Here is a 19,021-nt window from a genome sequence, read left to right as displayed (position 1 = left end):
CTTATGCCGAGCTGCGAAACAAGGCAATCAACCCTTATCGCGCGTCGAAGACTCAAAGGAGTTCGAGCAAGTTTCGCGGAAAGTTATCGCCATACTCTTTTGCTCCTCCTCCTTTCTCTGGATCCACTGACGAAGGTACAGGGCCTTCGCAACGGCTGCCTTATCCTCGATCTCCTTCAAACGTCTCTGCAATTCCAATTCGTTCTCGAGGATCGCTTTCCTCTCGACCTCCTGCTGTCTCTTCTTCTCCATCCACTTGAGAAAGTTTTCCTTTTCCAGCCGCGCCTTCGCCTTCTTTTCTTGCGCCATCCTTTCTTCCTCCTCTTGTCGTTTTTTCGCCGTGCGTTCCTCCTCTTCTTTCCTGCGTTGCGTTTCCTCGTCCTTTCTACGAATCCATTCCGAATGACCGATTCTCTTGCCAAGATCGGCGTTCGACGCCTGATAGTCCGAGCTCGGACCAGTCGAGAGCGATGTCATGGAAATTCGCACGACTTGGTGATTGTCTGGACGATTTTCGCGATATCTGCAATATGTTACCATTTTTGTCGCATATATATATATGTTACAATTTTTGTCGCATATATATATGTCGCAATTAAATTCTTAACCCCTTCAGTGTGAAGGTTTGCTCATCAAAATGGACAAAAAATATACCGGATAAATTGTTTCGCGAATTTGCAAAATAATATTGCAAAATAATATTGCATATCATAGTTTTCGAGGATACCAAATAAAAATTCATTAAATTTTCAAAATTTAAAATGGCAGATACAATATAGCAAACAAAAAGACAGAAATAAAAGTATGGAAAATAAAAAGATGAAATTATTATAATTTATAATTATATTTTAAAATTTTGAAGGACGTTGAATAAGAATTTTTAAAATTGAAAATAATATGGAATATGGCGGACGAAAAAATAAAAATATGTAAAGAAGTAAAAATCAGCATTGACATATTATTGCGTTCACAATTAGCTGATGAAATAATTTTATAAAATGTTTTATGACCCCAGAGTATGTCATGAAGAAGATGTGGAACTTTGCGCTCCTTTTTTTTTTAAGCATTTAATATTTTTAACTTTTTTTAAACATTTTTTTTTAATTTTTCTTTGTCAAAATTTTAATTTTTTTAATAATTTGGTATTTTTTTAAATTTTATAATTTGTTAAAATTCATACTTTAATTGGTTTTTATAGTATGATAATCTTTAAAAATATACAATTTTGTTTATATTCACGTGAACCACGTTAAGAGTTCACATTCTTCAGGATGATATATGATATATGCGTCATCCACTCTGAAGGAATTTAATATAAAGATCATGCAAAATAACACGAAAGTCGAACTTGTCTCGTTTTATTGGTTCATTCTCGGCGTTCGAAACGCTATCGATCTTGCATCGTCTTTCCACTTTTGCGGTTCTCGCAGATGATTGATCCACAATTGACCGAACGGTGAACGGTTCGGAAAACAATGTAGTATCTGATAAGGATGTCGAGTAACACCTATAAGTGCTTCGTCCTGTGCCGTCCTGTACCGGATGTTCGATCGCATGATCAACGCTTGTTGCATCCTTGATAGATGATACATTGATTGTCGAAGATTCGGAATTATCATGATGATTCGCGTTGATTATGTATCTATTATAATAATCTGTGAAGAAATAAATTTTGCGAAGTATTAATAGCACGATTCATATAACAAAATTATATTTAAAATATATATTTTTTTTATCAATTATAAATTATGTTATTTAAAATAAGTGTGCGTTTCAAATCAGATTTTAATTTTACTAATTACGATTGTACTAATTTATTTTATTATATCTATTTAATCTAAATAGAAATTTATTTAATTTATTCTTTTTTTAAATTTTCAAGTTGATATATATGAAAAAAATTATATTAAATAAAAATTATTCAAAATTAAAATATTTTTTCTTCTTGCATTTCTTTAAATTTAATAAATTTAAAAATTAGTAGTATTAAAAAAAGCGCATAACGCTATAATTAGTAGTATTAAAAAAAACGCTATAACGCTATAATGTGTTAAATTAAATAAAGATGTGTTAAATTAAATAAAGAAAAATTATCCGACAATTTTTAAATTATTTTTTATTGCTAATTTTGTATATTAGATATACTATGTATGAAAATGAATTTCTTTCAATTCTAATCTATGTATGTTTTACAGCTATATATTTTCCTGCTCACGATCGTTCTCGGTTCTGTGAATCTGCGTCACATTATGTTCCTTTTCACCAACAGACTCCGTGTAAATGGCAGGGTTGATATACCGAATCTCGGGACCGGAATTCGATTTTTTCGCTACATCTTCGCGAATTTCATCGTAATTTGCGCAATGATGGATGAGAGCAATTTTCTTTTCGGATTCATCAGATTCCGTCTTCCAACTGTCAGTGTCACTGTCATTGATCATTGTTGTACGTTTTTTCACCGTAACTGATTGATATTGACAATCAGTTATTGCATTTGACATGATGCACAAATCATTGTAATGATTCGTCGCACGTTTCATTAATGTAAATATTTTTACAAAAGTACTATTACATTCAAATAATCATTTACGTACAACGTAATTCACCCATGATAAATTCGATGTTGTATTTTTTGAAGAACAATAGCGAATAGGGAATCCTTTAAGGGGCGTATTCAAGGTGTGTGTTTAGAGAGATGTCATTGAAGTTTGATATAAATACTTCTCTTCGCATATTAATGAATATTAACATAAGTAGCTTTCTAAAATTTTATTTAAAAATGTATTTTATTTTAACATATATAGTCCGAGATTATATTGTCTGGTCTCATCTTTTAATCAAGTATTTCAAATAGTGAATTATAATTATATAACGCGTAAAAATTAATATAAAGTTTCAATAAATTTTTCCTTAATGATGGAATGTAGGTTTCTAAATAAAGGAATTAAAGTCAGATAAAATGATAGTAAATAACAAGTGTCAAAAGTTTAATTTAAAAATGTTTTCATATTTTCTGCAATTTATTTTTTAAAATATTTTAGCATGTTCTGCTCTTGTATTAATGGCATCCATCGAGATCAATAGTTTTCCATCTTTACTTTGTAATTAATATTATACAATTTATACATACTTCTATTCATCCTGCTTAGAATTATATCTTATATAAATATTCATATTATTGTACTTTCGATAAATTAAGATTAACAAAATCATATTATATGATGATTTTGGTGAAATTTATGTATGATCCATGATGAATTCTTTGGAAATGATATCTTGCTACTTTGTTTTTGTACAAGTTTTCTCCTTTAACTCCCAACAAGATTCCCAAAACTGTTTCAGTCTATTGTCTCCATTAGAACAGAAATGTCGAAAATCTTGTATGATTTTCTTTTGAAATAATTCGTCGCCCGTTGAAGTGGACAACGACTTCCATTTTCGACTGACCATATAATTCCACGACCACAAAAAACCCATCTGCAATCAATAAGCAACATGATGCCAAATTTTTTCGAAGGAAATAATATAATTGAAACATTTTGCATCATAATGTGCGAATGAACATACTCATAAAATATTTTTATTTATTTGTAAAGATTCTTATTCAAGATTACTCACTTTTCGATCCATATTATGATCATCCTTACTCTTTCCACTAACGTGTCTGGTAATATACGCTTCATGCGGACTTGGCTGGTCCGAATGAACTGGGTATCTCTTCTGTCCCATATTTCGCCGTACAATATTGGTACCGGTTCGTGGACGCGGCCGAGTACTTGCAGTGGATGGCACTAATATAAACGCATTGCCCGTGATGTGAACATACTGACGATCACTTTCAGTGTTTTCAACTAAACACGGCACAAAGCCGAATCGCTGCAGAATCGCTTCTTGAAGTAGAATCAGCCTTTGTGCGTATGTATCTTCTCGGAATTCTATATAAACGCATTTTCCTTATTGTTATTAAATTAGACATTTAAAATAAGAATTTATACTAATTGGAGATTAATTGGAACAAACCTTCAAAAAGGTATCGTTTATTCGCTATCAAGCATTCCGTGTCGAGTGGTATAAAAATAGGCCCTCTGAGAGGATCGCTCTTCAAGGTATATGGTAACGCTAGCAAATCACTAGGAATGGGCACCATCTGTATCCCGCACATTTGAGCCTTGCGTTGCCAAAGAAATATCTTGTAAAAAGAAATATTATTAGTATGTAATTCAATATATGCCTCGTCGAGGAAAGGAAACAGCAAACTTTTATTTACCAAATCAGCTACTATACTGCCGGACGATGCTACCCATTCTACTACGAGTTCGTAGGAATGATCTACCTTGTAAATGGATTGATACCTTAGGTGGCCCCATTCAATTCTGTCACTTTTATTATTGATATCGATATCAAGATGAGTATGTTTATACAGCGGCACTGAAAAAAACAAATATATTACAGAACGATCAGTTTTACTGTCCATGTAAATATCTTAATTGGATTGATTCTATCGTTTTACGGTTGCGCTAGATCTAATCTAAGATTATTCATTCAAAAGATTGTTATTCAAGCTGAAAACGTGTATAAATCAATGTGCTATGTGGTATTCTCACCTGTCCAATTTCTATCATCTATTGATTCCGTCAAATTGATGTCATCTCTCAGAAAAGGCGGAACATCGGATTCGTCAATGGTGTCGGAATTGGGTATAGTTATGGGAGATGACATTGTCGACGATGTTGTCGAAGATGTTGGTTCACACCATCCTTTCGGTGATCTCATTTCCACTTCCACCCATTCATTCTCGAAACCTTGTAGATCACCGAGGGGAGCGGAATAATCTACAGCTGTAAATGAAAAATACAAAGTTAAACTTCACGTAAAAAGGCTGATGATGCGCTGATTGTTACTTGCCTTTTTGATTTTCTTTATCTTGCACAATGTGGTACAAGTAAAATCCTAAGACGAATGGTTGCGAGAAATCGCCGGACGCGTGACATATCAATTTTTCTTGAATCATCCTCTGCATAAAGATAAATTATTAATTAATCTTATCAAAATAATGCTTTAATTAAATCTTTTTTTGTTTAAATGCAAACATATATGAAAAAATATTTTTAAAGAAATAATTTTATTGTTTTATGAATAGAATCCTGCATGCAAAGAAAGTAACATTTCTTGATATAAGAAAGTAAATCTCTTTCTTTTTTCTGATCTCTTAAATCAGAAATTAAGAGTCATAACACTATTGAATTTTGCAGATTATATTGAATAGATGAAAAAAATTTCTGAGTCTACCTGCATGATATCGATACCCCGCTCGACTCCTACGCCGCCTTCCATATGATTATTTAACCATTGAATCGCATCGGCGCTAACAAACGTTTGACTCGGGAGTGAGGGGTGCTGCGTCAAGAAACCGACCCCAGTTTGAGGATGTTTCATGACCTCCAAAATTTCCAAGTTTGTTGCATTGCTTTTTATCTTGGTCAATTCCAGGTTCGTGCTAGGAAACAAATAGGTGCACTCATTAAATATATGAGTTTATAGCATTAGAATAGTCGAAGCATGTGTCCAGAAAATTGCTTATCTTTGTATGAGATTGATGATTCAGATGAATAATGATCATTAAGATATTTAGATATTATTATTTAACGCGACTTTAACACCGATTCATGATTAGCATATTGAACGTATCTTGTATATCATGAATAAGAATTCAGTTAGAAAAAAGAAAAAATTTTATACCTAGAAAATTAATAAATTCGAATGTTATTTATCATGATATATCTTTCGATTACCTATCATCATTAGTGTCGAAATGATCCTGTTGCTGTTGTTCCAGCGACAACGGCAGTACAGCTTCACTGGCTGGCGATACTCGTCCTCTGTCCATTACTTTAGAACCGGATCTGAATCATCCATAAAAGAAAGAATTTATTTAAATGCTCGCATTATCACAGAAAGGAAAAGCGGTATTTACGAAGCGAATTTTATTATCGATGTCTAAGACAAGCGAACATATATTCTTTTTTTCCACGCACCTTATGTTATTTTGTAGCACATTTGATAAAGATTTTGATGAAAACACAATACCGCGTTTGTCTTTCGCAAAGTGATGTTATTCTATTTTAGTTCATTTTTTAGAAACAAATTTTACAAATTGTTTTTACAAAATTATCAAAGACAAGAGATACACAAAGATACACCCGTTTCACCGAGTGTTTTTTCAGTCACAGAGAAACATAATTTAACATTTTGTGAAAAATCAAAGAAAGAGAAAATAAAAGAAAAGTAGCTTATAAATTTTTATGGCAATTTTTAATTTTTTTTAAGATTTTTAATATTTAAATTTTAATAAACTTTTAATAAACTTTAATAAATTTAAATTTTAATAAACGAAAGCATATGATTTTTTTATTCTATGTGCGTTAGATATTATTCGTAATCATTTATGTATATAATACGTGACTAAAAGAATACTCAATAAAATAAGACCGAGGAAGATTATTCATATATACATATAAAAAAATGTTTCAAGATCTCTGGATGTCTTTTTAATAGCAAATTTTCTGGTCAATTTCTGGAGTTAATTTTTTCTTAGCGAAAATAGATCATTTTTTGCAATTTTTCAATTTTCCCATCATATTTTGACAAGTTTCAAATTAAAATTTTTTCAGATATATAAACTCCATCTAAAATTAATTTTAAAAATATATTTCTATCGCTCTTTTAATTCTACAAACTATAGTTTGCGAAAAGCCTCTTTTCCATTGTTTGTAATTCAAACAAACTATAAATGCCTCGATATTTTCGCTACAAAAAATCACCCTTAAATCGACCGATAGGATTTATATGTAAAAGGAAATTTTATGGTTTTGAGAAGAACTCTCCGTAGATCTATATACATATATTTTCGCGAAAAGTAGCTTTTAATCTGAATCGAAAGGAATAAGAGAGAGTGACAACCAACCTGTTTGGCACGTGGCGAGGAGTGTCGAGGCACGTGCGAGCAGCCGCAGCGGTATTCACTACATGCCTCTCCTGTACAGAGGAGAGTATAAAACCCCGTCACTCCCTCACTCACTACCAAAATTTTCTACAAGGCACGGAGCATAGGTACACACATACACACACGTACACGCACACACATGCGCCGTTAAATTTTATTTTTGCATCTTGAAGAAAACGTAGCTCTTTGCTTGGGCGTATTTGGCTGTACGTATGCTCCAGCCAGGCATATCGGGAAATGAACGAAAAAGATGAAAGAAGCTGAAAGATATAGAAACTATATATGCTACATAAAATTCTCGTCGATGCTTTTTCATTCTCCTTCTAATGCTAATCTTGCTGCTCCATATCCAAAAGATATATATCGCAACAAGTGATAATTCAATCGAATGATGTTGTTAAAAGATGAGTAAAAAGTGCGAAGGAAGAATAATTTGTTACGCACTTGAGGTGTTACATTCCTTATATACCGTATAGTGAGATATACTATGTTGCAATATACAAAGATGATTCGAATATATTATTTTATATCAATACTCTTCACAAATTAAAACACATGCATGATAACAGTGAAGTGAAAGATCGATCAACATCGCACGCAATGCGCTTCTCTCAAAAATATACTGCCATATTGCATCCTTTTTAGTTGCGCCTGAGAATCTTAGCCAGATTATTCATCTATCACCGAAAATGTTAAACTGAAAAGAAAATTTAATACATAGTACACATATACATACAATAAAAGAGAACAATAAGCGTCAAAGAATGAATTAATTGATTTTTGTATTAATGCTTCATATTTTCATCGCAAGCTTAGCGTTAAGTATCGATCTATTTTCTTTCAAAATATTTAAATATTTAAATGCACTTTTTATGTCAGACACAAATAAATTGTATTTATCATTAAATGAAAATATAAAGCAAGAGGACACGTGTTTCGCAGAATCGTCAATTAAACGCAGTATGATGCAAGTGCCACGCTTCACAATGCGATGTTCAACATTAACAATATACTCATAATGCATGAAAATCATTATATAAATTGCATTATTTAATACAAAAATATCAGAGTTATTGTGATATTACAATATTGTGCAAGCGGTATCTCCAACACATCTGCAACAAGTAATATGTGTGTGAACAAAGCAGAAAAGTAAAATCAAACACCGGTTTAGAATAGTCCACTGAAAAAAAAAGAGGGAGTTTCGGCAAAACTACATCGTTAAAGATGCAAATATAAAGCACAAACAATGTTGAAATCATCAAGGTAGATATATTCAAACCTTGGTCTCGGTTTCTCCGGCAGACGGTTGCTCCCGAGTCGTTCCCTGAAAGGAGAGCTGCCGACTAGACTGGTCTGGAAAGTATGATGACACGTATGGGTAATATAATTTATGAATGATTATGATCAAGCTGACATGATCGTGAGAATGTATATCTGTATCTAACTGTATAATGTGACGTACAACATTAAGAAATGTTTTCGTAGTCGTGAAGGCACATTAGATATTGTATATGTATTATGTATATAACAAGAGAGAAGAGTGTAAATCAAACATTGTAACATCTCACGCATAACGGGATAAGCTCACTAAAATCATAGATGCACATTCAATGCAAAAATATCAAGCACGATCACAATTATCGTGATGTATATATAGTGTAAGCTGCCTGATCATTCCAAGTAACACGTATCAAAGAAGCGATTCTATCGAAATTCGGATACATCTAGTGATACCTTAAAAATGGGGTAAAATTGCATCAGGAAAAATTCTATGAAGAAAAAAACACAGAGAGAGAGAAAAAGAATTTTAAAATTTGTAATATCTAATTGTAAGAGGTAAAATATTTCAATAAGTTAATTTTATGCGAGAAAGAAACAGAACCAGAGAGAGAGTGTCTGTTTCACGTAATCTTCAAATGATCTTCAAAAATTTCTTTTCTATTATTTTGCAAAATATCCTGCTGCAACTTTACTCCGTCCACAGTATTCGAAATCGGAAATCGATGTTGCTATATACGATAAATGTATGTCGAATGAAAAAGAGAATTTTTTAAAGAAATTTCTGATCATCCTGCTCATTAAATTAACTTCATCGGAAACTCGCTTAGAGAGAATTTCATACGAGAGCAGTTGGACTCTGTGTATCAAGGCTACAGGAGGGGAGGATGTACCTGGTTAGTGAGGAATATCAGGCTCGTGCTGTGCCTGCGTCTGGTCAAATGAGAGGCAGGATCTCTTGGGGGGACACCACCTAGAGCTGTGGGGCTCTGAAACATATCATGCTGAATACCCCTCCCCATACAAACATTCCAGCTACAAGTCTCTACTTTTCGCATACGTATATATCGAATTTATAGACTTATTATAATTATTATTTGTTTTAATTGTGCGCGGATCTATTTGCTATCATTGTTGTTTTGTGGATTTTGTAATCTCAATCTGCCAACATATATATCTCTCGTAAATAACGTAAATAACGTAACTTTGATATGTATATTTCGGAACGATCGTACGTATAATACAGAGGTATAAGTCTTATAAGTCTTATACTGTTACGTAAATTAATATTGCTGAATGTTGCTATTGTACATATGTTATACAATTGACGTTAACGCAAAGTGTCAAACAAAGCTATAAAACTATAAAAAGCCGTGCTTTTTTTAGTTTTCTAATTTTATGTGTTTTAATGTTTTATATATACTGTTCAGCATGTTATACAGCATGTCACGTTGCCTTTATCTACAGACAATTCTCAAAATTAGTTTGATAGTCGTTTGATCATCGTTTTATAATAAGATTGTAAATTTATAAAAGATATGCTGACAGAGACTGCATAATTCAAAAGTTAATAAAATGTAAATATATAAAATTAACAAAAGCATTAAAATAAATCTGCGCAAATCAATCAAATGTGAGCATGCAACATTCAAATATAGTTTGAAGAGGAGATATTCCAGAAAAAAAATTACCCTTTAAGAATCATACTTTATGTTCTGCATATAAAATGATCTTTATACCGCGTTTGTTTTAAAAAAAATATTATATTAAAAAAAACCTAAATAGAATAACTCCTCCAACAATGTAATATATAATAACGAAAACTATCAAGCAATTTTAAATAAATATTATACGTTTGCAGGTAGAGAACAAAATAACTGCAAAAAAAATATTTATAAATACAACAGATTCCAAAAAGATTTACATTAACAGCAAATTTATCCGATCTTATGTAACGACAAAAATCGATGTTTTAATCGAAAATTAATCGAGCGAGTCAAAAATTGAGACATCTGATTAATAAAAAAGTGGGGATATACATTTCTTAGATTATGCTAATGTAACTACTTTTTGGAATGTCTCTTCTATATATGTGATTTTTATCAAATTAGTATAGAATTTTAAAATTTTTATTAATAAGGAATAGTTAACAATTCAGGATCCTCTCGTTAACTTTATCTTTGTATACACCTACCAAATATTCAAGATGGAGAAATTTACCAAGTTTTTATTGGGGTTCGGCCGTCGTATCTTGTTTAACCATCCTTCGATAAAGCGCAGAAAGCCATCCATCAATGACGCTTGCTCGATATTACTAGGTGAAGTGTATATGTCACATCTTAGAGAACCCTCTAGAATTTTTCGAGTCGAAGAATTGTGTAGCGGTAATAGAAATATCCGAAATCTCCAATATTTAAGGGCCTTAAAAATAAAACATACTAATATATCAATTTTTTCATTTTAGATATAATATCTCTTCTCTGTAAACCTACTCACTTCCACCAAGGCAAAATCAGTGTGGCCTCGTGTGCAAATATAATGATCTAGATAATTCCAATTGTATGTCTCGAGTTTCTCCGTGGTGAAAGACACCCACGATACCTCGTATGTGTCGTGATGCGGTGCGTGGAATCGATATCGGTAGTGAATATTGAACGGTGGATAAGGATGTCTATAAATGCAAATATTGTTACAGCTATTTCTTACTCGAATGTAATTTAAGTGATTACATTGGAAAACAATTGATCATAATAAAATTTACTTAACAATTTCAATATTAACAATCTCTTATTATATGTTAAGATAATACAAGTTTTGTATCTTTCTTTCTCATATAATATTAAAACGGCACTCTTAAATTTTTTTTAAATCTCCGAAGACTTTATATATATATACAAAAAATGTGATAAAGTGAAAAAATTTTAATAAAATTGTTTCTCACGATTGTACACAATTAAAGGAAATTAAAATATGAGAGTCAAATGCGCAAGTAGATTCATTGATCTCCAGTGTAATAAATTGAAAGATTTTAACATTTAGTTAATAGAAATAGTTACCGTGGTCGATATCTCGTAACCGTTATAGAATTATCGAACAAAGATATTTTATGAAAAATTCTTCCAATGCTGAGCAAATATTCTTCTTTGGGTTCGGATTCGGTCTGTCTACCGCGTATCACAGTACTAATCGCGGCAGCAGTATTGCTGCCAGTCGCGTTGCTTTGATGCTTAGTAATCGATGGTAAAATAATTAATTGAAAACCCTTAAAAGTAACATAACACTCCTATAATTCTATACATATTAATAAATTATATATGTATGTTTCATAAATTTAATGCTAAATTTATACTTGAGCCAAGCGTTGTGAAACCAGTTCTTTAAACACTTCTACAGTTGTAAGTGGTTTTTTATATATTGCTCGTTGTTGAGCAAAATCTGCGTTGACATCGTCCGGTAAAAGATTATAGTCCGATACGACGTAATCATTTTGCAAACTTCGCTTGTCCGGAAAGTAATCTGTAGTGATGGGTAGGCATGCTGGGATTGTTAAAGATTTCCAGTCGACCCCTATTCGAATAAGATTTGAAAATAATAGAAAAAATTAATATTTAAAAAAATCATATTATATTTGTGCAAGAAGAAACAGATAAATATATAGGTATATATATCAATCTCTGTTCACAATTATGTAAAAAATACATCTGTGTAATTTTAAGATTAATACCTGTGTATTTCTAGTTTTATATTCAACAATATTACTTTTTCTTTTTTTTTTCTTTTTAGAATTATCTTCGCTCAATATCTATTTCTTCCTTATAAGTGCAAAGAAGAGACACTCGATAACATATCGCTTGTTTGGAATAAAGAAAAGTTATAGAAATTAAAGCACTAGATGAAATCATCTCATATTTTGTTTTCAGTTCTAAACAGTACGTGATCAGCAGAGATCTTTAGAAGATCTTTAGATTTTAGAAAAGCACTAAATTATCGAGAATCCGTTGCATCTCACCGATTTGATGTCCCTTTACCAGTAAAAAAATATGTTTTATCTCTTGATAAAACCTATTAATATATCAATTATATAGAAAAATCTACAATATGGTGTATATTAACAGCAGTGTTATAAAAAAAGTGTTTTAATAAATTATTTAAAAAATAGAAATCTAAATTTACTAGAAAAATTGTTTTATGAAACTTATATATACATGTATATAAAGAAATTATATATTCAGTATGCATAATCGAATATTTAGAAATTACTAAACTTTCTATATGTATATGCAATTTATACATTTAATTTAATCTTTATCATACTGAATTATTTTTCATATTAAAACATTGAATTATTATCAAAAGATATCATCATTATATATGTCCATTGTAACAATATCTTAAATGTTGAAACTGCACATCATATGTACGTACATAACATATTAATATGTATATGATAAAAATTAAAAGTCTGTCCCTAAATACATGCTATTTCACAATTATTAGTTATATAACGTGTTTCTAACATACATTCTATGAAGAATATGTCAATTTGTGTTATTAAATCATATGACGTATAAAGCAGAAATCTAATAATTCTAAAGTAGATGTGCATTATTTCCTCTTTATGCTTTGGTGCAATAAAGTTACTCGATTAGATCTACAGAAAAGAGAGAATATAATGTAATAAGCCTTATAAATATAAATAACTACATATCATATATAAATGTACGATAAATTCAATATATGTAACATATGTATCGAGATTAATATTATAGCACAATGTTAGTGAGAAGAAACACATAAATTAATACAAGTAACTATATTAGCAAAAAAAAACAATAAGCTTTATGCACAAAATAACAGATCTTAATTAACGAAAACAGCGATAGAGCAATTTGTGAAACGTAAGGAATATGTAAGCAGCAGATTTATGCAGTAAATAGAAACTAGAAGCTGTCTATGGCAAAGTCTATTTATGCTTTAATTAAAAAAGGAAACTTAAAAGAATAGATTGAAAATATCACAAATATATTTTTTATATTATTATAATATTAAAAAATTTGTTTGGAATTCTGGAAATATTTGCTGTATATGTTACACATGCAATTTTCAAATATGTAAAAAAAACACACACATGTATACTAGCAAAGAAATAATAAGGAAATATTAAGTAGCGATGCTCCTACTTCGAACTAGTGTCCTTATCATAGATAAACAAATGTATACCGTAACCGGATCAATCCCTAATAGAGTATGGCGCTAACCTATGATTGCTGTAAAACAGCATAAGTGACATCATAGTTGTACATCACACATGTCATACATCAATGCGTCCAGCGTTGTATCCCAATTAGACGTACCATAGCATGGAAATAAATGTAACAACATTATTCGTATTGATGATTAATGGTTTTGTAAAAATAAATATTGATATTTTTAAGAATGAAAATATTTTCTTATAAAACTTCTATCTCTTATAACTATATGAAATATATATATTTGGATGTGTGATTATCTGTCCGTATAGAGATGTAATTTTCTAAAAGTATAATTTGTGTATTAAGAAAAACTTCAGAAAAAAATTATTTTATTCAAATGAAAAATGTAAAATTAATTAAATGAAATATAAGTAAAAAATTACGAAAATGAAATTGTTAGAATAATACTGTAGCATATCAAGTTTTATGAAATGCAATAATTGGTGATGTTCTATAATGTCTGTAAGATGCAATTTTCAAGTATTTTCATTCTTTTTAAAATGTCATAAATTATAATGGCCTTTTAATTTCTTTTGGACTTTCTGTCATATGTTTGCTAGTAAGTATATTATATGTTTTTGTATTATTTTTAAAGGAAAAATATTTGTAAACAGGAGGAAATCTGTAAACTAATCAAAAAGTGCCATTCTCTTCGCGTCAATTTAAAGATGATATACATTACATATGTGGCATATATTTATATTTATATATAAATATTATATATATAAAAAAATATTATAATATATTAATAAAAATTATATATATATATAAACATTATAAATATTATAATTTGTAATATAAAGCACGAGAAGAGGGAAGGAATTAATTTTGATTATTCAGAACTACATTGTAATCTGAAGCCAAAACCACAGGACCACTCCTGTTTATAAAATTAACGATTATGTTACTTAAATAATATAAAAAAACTGAGTAAATTGATTAAAAAGCACAATATGCACAAGAAGCATTATATAACTTACGGATATTGAAATTGTATGTTATGTATAATGAAAATAATTTTCTATTCAATAGAATGCTAATCTTTAAATTTTAGATTATTTTAAAAATTCTCTCTTTTAAGCTGTAAACTTGAGGTATCACAATAAGTCGATAACTTTGTTGCATTTTTTAGAATCTAAAATATGTTATAGAATATAATTTAATTTTATTATATATAAAATTGAGGCACTCAGTTTACACATCTTGAATAACTTGTAAATTATGTGTTGTATGTAACAATGCATAATTTAAAATGTGCAAATTCAGTACCTATCATCCTGTGTAAAAATTATTCTTTCTAAAATTATTACTCTATAATAGGAAAAGCTATTATATAATACAAGCAATTTATATACACATATAAAACATGTATATGTATATATGTGTGTATACTTGTATTATAACTTTATCTATTATGATTTAATAATTTAAAAAAAAACAATATAAAATAAATGTTTAGACATATGATAATAATATCTCTCTAATGGCTCTAACATTTCCTGCCAAAAATTATATATAGATAAATTTTCATAATATATCAAAAATATACTGCAAACCTGTTGTTAGCGCGGGTGTCCACTCTTGCTCACCAGTGGCACCCCATAAGAGGGTCAGACTCTTGTTCATCATAGTGGAAGAAGGATTTACAGCTTTATCTCCATTAATTGTAGAAGAATTAGACCGCAGTTTTCCTTTTGTACCTATAAAAACATGAATTTTATTATCTTTTTATATCTTATATTTTTTTAAAGATATCTTCGTTTCAATTTAATATGATATTAAATACTAACAATCTTGAAAGCCTATTTGGGATGCTGATCTTGAAATTTGATTTAAATTGGCCCCAATCTCCATTGGGGATCCACTTATGGTTGATGGAGTAGTTTCACTTTGTGACTCTGAACATGTTTGGGTTGGAACAGCTTGATAATGATGTTGTTGTATTAGTACTCCAGTTGGTCCTGAAATTATATCAATTTAATCTTAATTAATTTTCCAAATCTATGAAATTGTAATCAATTATGATGAACTTATATAAACTGATTGAACTTATATAAACAACATTTATCTTTTATGATCAAAGCAAATGAGAAATTAATAATAAATTTATCAAGATATATAAGTCGTATCGTATCGATATATCGATATAAAACAAAATTATTTACCTTTTGGAAATATATGAGTCCATCTTCGTCTATTGCTGGTAAGTTTAATGGTAACGTGTGATGGATCAAAAGGATTGATTAGTGCTCTAGTAGGCCTGAGTATATTTGTTGGTTGAGAAATTGAATTTGTTGGGCTACCAGCGCTACCAACAACAGGTCTAAAGGGCGGAGATATCTCTGAATCAGTTAAATCATTTTTGACTGGTGTCCTGGATGCACCTAATGGAGTTACCGCAGTTATTTAATAAAATTGTAGAAATAGTTTTAGTAGTGAAAACATTATATAAAATAAATAAATAGATAAATATATATATATATATATATATATATATATATATATATATGTGTGTGTGTGTGTGTGTAGATAGATAAATAGATAAATAGATAGATAATGTATGTATTTTTACCAGTTTTTTCTTCATTAGATTCATTATTATCATCGTCTGTTTTATGTGGTATTGTTATAGCTGCACTCCGTAATGCAACAACCGGTGGTGAATGCGTCTCAGGTGGAGGATGATGTATATCGGGATCTGACATCTTACGTTTCAAAAATTTTAACAAGTGGCCATTGTTGTGTGTTTCTAGACACGCCACACTCGTCTTTTTCGTTCTTGTATTTATCCTTTGTACACTACAAACAAATAATTAAAAAAAAAATATATATATATAATAAATAAATTTGATAAAATTTAATAATAAAATAATAAAAGATTACAAAATTGACATATGTAGAATTTTATTATATATATATTTCATATATATATTTCTTATTATATTTTATTAATATATTTCTCTTTTTATTTTAAATTATATAATTTATGTTTTTTTAGAAGTTTTGTCTTTTTATATTATGAATGTTTCCAAAAAAATGTATAAAACTTTATCACAAAAAAAAAAACATTCAGTTTTATTCGATATAAGAGAATATAGGGCTAAAAGAAAAACATTTATTATACTATTAATTTACCTTGAAGTAGCAACAATTGGCGATTGGAACACTTGTGCGTCATAAGCATCGTAATCGAATAAAGTATTATGCAGACATTCTCTTGGATCTTCTTGCAAAAGTCTGGCTTTGCAGTGCAATTTTTCATTATCCGGATGCTTTGATACTCTTTGTGGCAGTTTTATTCGTGGTATAAATGTAGAATGAGGTATCTTCTTGTTTGTAGAATAGAAACTAAGATTTATCCAATGAGGCATACTATAGTCATCTGGTGCATTTGTAGAAGAATCTTTATTATGAAACTGAAATCAAATATTTTGTCTATCATCTTAACATATGATTAATTTATATATATATTTGTATATTTACCTTTAATAGGGGAACTGCATGTAGCGGTTGCTCCCCTACACACACCAAATCACTGCCTACACCATTATCAATGATTCTTTGCTTTGTTACATTTGTCAACTCTCTATCAACTTCAAAAACTCCAACTCCAGGTGTAATTACTACAGATAATTGACCAGTTCTATCAAAACTACGATCCAAATAGTGTTTTTCAAAAACTGTAATGATAACAAGTTAAATATAATAAATAAATTATAATTAATTTTTCATCATTCCTTATTTATATGTGCACTACTCACCATTCAGAGACATATTTAACACTTCCAGAAAATTGCCTTGTGCGGCAGTGGAATTTATTGCCCTAGGCATATTAATATCTGGCTTCTGGTGATATTCCAAAACAATCTTTTGATAGTCAGTGAATAGTTTACGCAATTGTACTAGAACATTACTCCAATCCTCAAATCTTTCATTTTGTACCGCAACTCTATAAAAATCTTCATAGAATCTTCCTCTGTAATCATGTTGCAAACACTCTCTCATATGATTTGGAAATTCCTCCAAACTAGTTGCATTATAAAAAGTTCTTGAAAAGAGTACAATTGTAACTTCATGATTGCTGCCATTCTTTTTCCATTTTTGGAATAAATCTGCCAAGAATCCATTTACTGCTTTCTCAAAGTAAAGATCCCCATGTATATCAAAATCCCACATTTCAGAACTCATTTGAATAAACAAGTATACCATACTTGTAGAAGATCGAAATATTACCTGAAAATCATATTTGCTTTTATAACAGAGTTTAAAGGTTAATATAGTGAGTATTACACAATTTTGGACATACTTTAGTATCATCTGTTATAACGCCACAAGCAACCCGATCACCCTGAGACCACATTTCATGTACTTGGCATCGTATACTACTGCCACAGAACTCTATTTTCTTATTGACATAAACACATGTATTTACCTAGAATAAATATGAAAAATTCATATATATACTGCACATTTATATAAATACATCAAAGATATCGATCGCAAATGTACAACAAAATGTGCAATATGTACCAAACTGTTTTTCAGACGCCACATCTCACTGCGTCCCATGTACTGATCTTTAAAGGTCAATTCTACAGAATCTAGAGCTACATCGTCCGGATTTACTATGTTCATATATACATCGGTAAACGTTCTTAATTGGAACATTGTTGCTACGTTATTCTCCACACTAATAGTCTCGCGTCCTTGCAGATCCTCTTTGAAGGAGGTAACTTGCAACAGCAGGCGACTGAACTCATCATCAGGATGATAAATCTCGACGACATCGCCGGTTTTTATACCAGGATAGTCCTTCGGGTTGATTACCAAATCTTCTCCACTAAAATTTTTCTGATGTACTATTAGCTTGAAGAGCTTCATACTTCATTCGACATCCTGACCCATAGATCTAAGTTAAAAGTTTTCCATTACAACTGGATTATGACGTCAAAAGCGAGAAATACGTATAGATATTTCGTAATCACGTATAGATATTTTTCTTGCAAACTAAATTATTTTCTTGCAATATCACCTCTTGTATATGTATGTATGTGTGTAAATATTCAAATCACAGACTTTTATATATTATATCTAACTAGATTGTTAACACAGCGATGTTGTCGATGAAGCTAGGGCAGCCATTTACAATTTAGACAGAATTATATAGGGTTAGATTAGGGTTAAGGTTAGGCTGCAGTTTGACATTTCTGCTTAATTTGGTTAGGATGCAATTTGATATTTTTTTTATATATATAAAATATAGTATTTAATGTGCCATCAACCGATTTTATTTTTTATCGTCTTTTGACACCTTCTGTTTTATAAAGCTTATATTTTTTCCTTCTTATTTGTAACAAACCCATACAACTTTCACTCCCTTTATTTTGACATTTCTGAGGTTTGGTTAGATTAGGATGCAATCTGACATTTCCGGTGCAGTGACAGACGTCAATTCGAATCTTGGCTTTCTTTATCCCGATTATCA

At 30.3% G+C, this 19,021-nt stretch overlaps 2 protein-coding genes across 7 annotated transcripts in view; both read right to left on the bottom strand.

The window, feature by feature from the left end:
* LOC105251833 (histone-lysine N-methyltransferase, H3 lysine-79 specific) overlaps window positions 1-2,441 on the bottom strand; it is a 3,581-nt gene extending 1,140 nt beyond the window's left edge. The window contains exons 1-4 of the mRNA XM_011258875.3: window positions 2,216-2,441; window positions 1,349-1,655; window positions 96-523; window positions 1-11 (exon numbers count right to left, since the gene is read on the bottom strand). The exon at window positions 1-11 is cut by the window's left edge and continues 130 nt beyond it. Of these exons, the coding sequence (XP_011257177.1) occupies window positions 1-11; window positions 96-523; window positions 1,349-1,655; window positions 2,216-2,441 (972 nt within the window). The remainder of the gene's footprint in view (window positions 12-95; window positions 524-1,348; window positions 1,656-2,215) is intronic.
* Window positions 2,442-3,266: 825 nt separating this feature from the next.
* On the bottom strand, window positions 3,267-18,795 carry LOC105251834 (GATOR complex protein DEPDC5). Of its 6 annotated transcripts, XM_025411398.1 has the most exons (25): window positions 18,569-18,795; window positions 18,067-18,445; window positions 17,843-17,968; window positions 17,298-17,769; window positions 17,020-17,216; window positions 16,672-16,952; window positions 16,109-16,335; window positions 15,702-15,920; window positions 15,327-15,497; window positions 15,093-15,236; window positions 13,543-13,551; window positions 11,634-11,851; window positions 11,341-11,546; window positions 10,781-10,955; window positions 10,505-10,705; window positions 9,178-9,273; window positions 8,286-8,359; window positions 5,793-5,903; window positions 5,290-5,497; window positions 4,906-5,014; window positions 4,605-4,838; window positions 4,268-4,428; window positions 4,021-4,189; window positions 3,619-3,935; window positions 3,280-3,477 (listed from the first exon to the last, which is right to left on the bottom strand). In XM_025411398.1, exons 2-25 carry the CDS (start codon window positions 18,415-18,417, stop codon window positions 3,280-3,282), a joined length of 4,674 nt encoding a protein of 1,557 aa, XP_025267183.1. In that variant the 5' UTR covers window positions 18,418-18,445; window positions 18,569-18,795. The 6 variants fall into 6 exon arrangements, with proteins under 6 accessions (XP_025267184.1, XP_025267185.1, XP_025267187.1 ...); XM_025411399.1 differs by lacking the exon at window positions 18,569-18,795 and having other exon boundaries at window positions 3,267-3,477; window positions 18,067-18,417; XM_025411400.1 differs by lacking the exons at window positions 8,286-8,359; window positions 18,569-18,795 and adding an exon at window positions 6,965-7,035 and having other exon boundaries at window positions 3,267-3,477; window positions 18,067-18,417.
* Between the last annotated feature and the right edge of the window lie 226 nt (window positions 18,796-19,021).

This window comes from Camponotus floridanus, unplaced genomic scaffold (genome assembly GCF_003227725.1).
Source record: "Camponotus floridanus strain SB8 unplaced genomic scaffold, Cflo_v7.5 scaffold4, whole genome shotgun sequence".
NCBI classification, from domain to species: Eukaryota; Metazoa; Arthropoda; class Insecta; order Hymenoptera; family Formicidae; genus Camponotus; species Camponotus floridanus.
The sequence above is the reverse complement of the archived record's forward strand: the minus strand, read 5'-3'. Positions and strand labels throughout refer to the sequence as shown.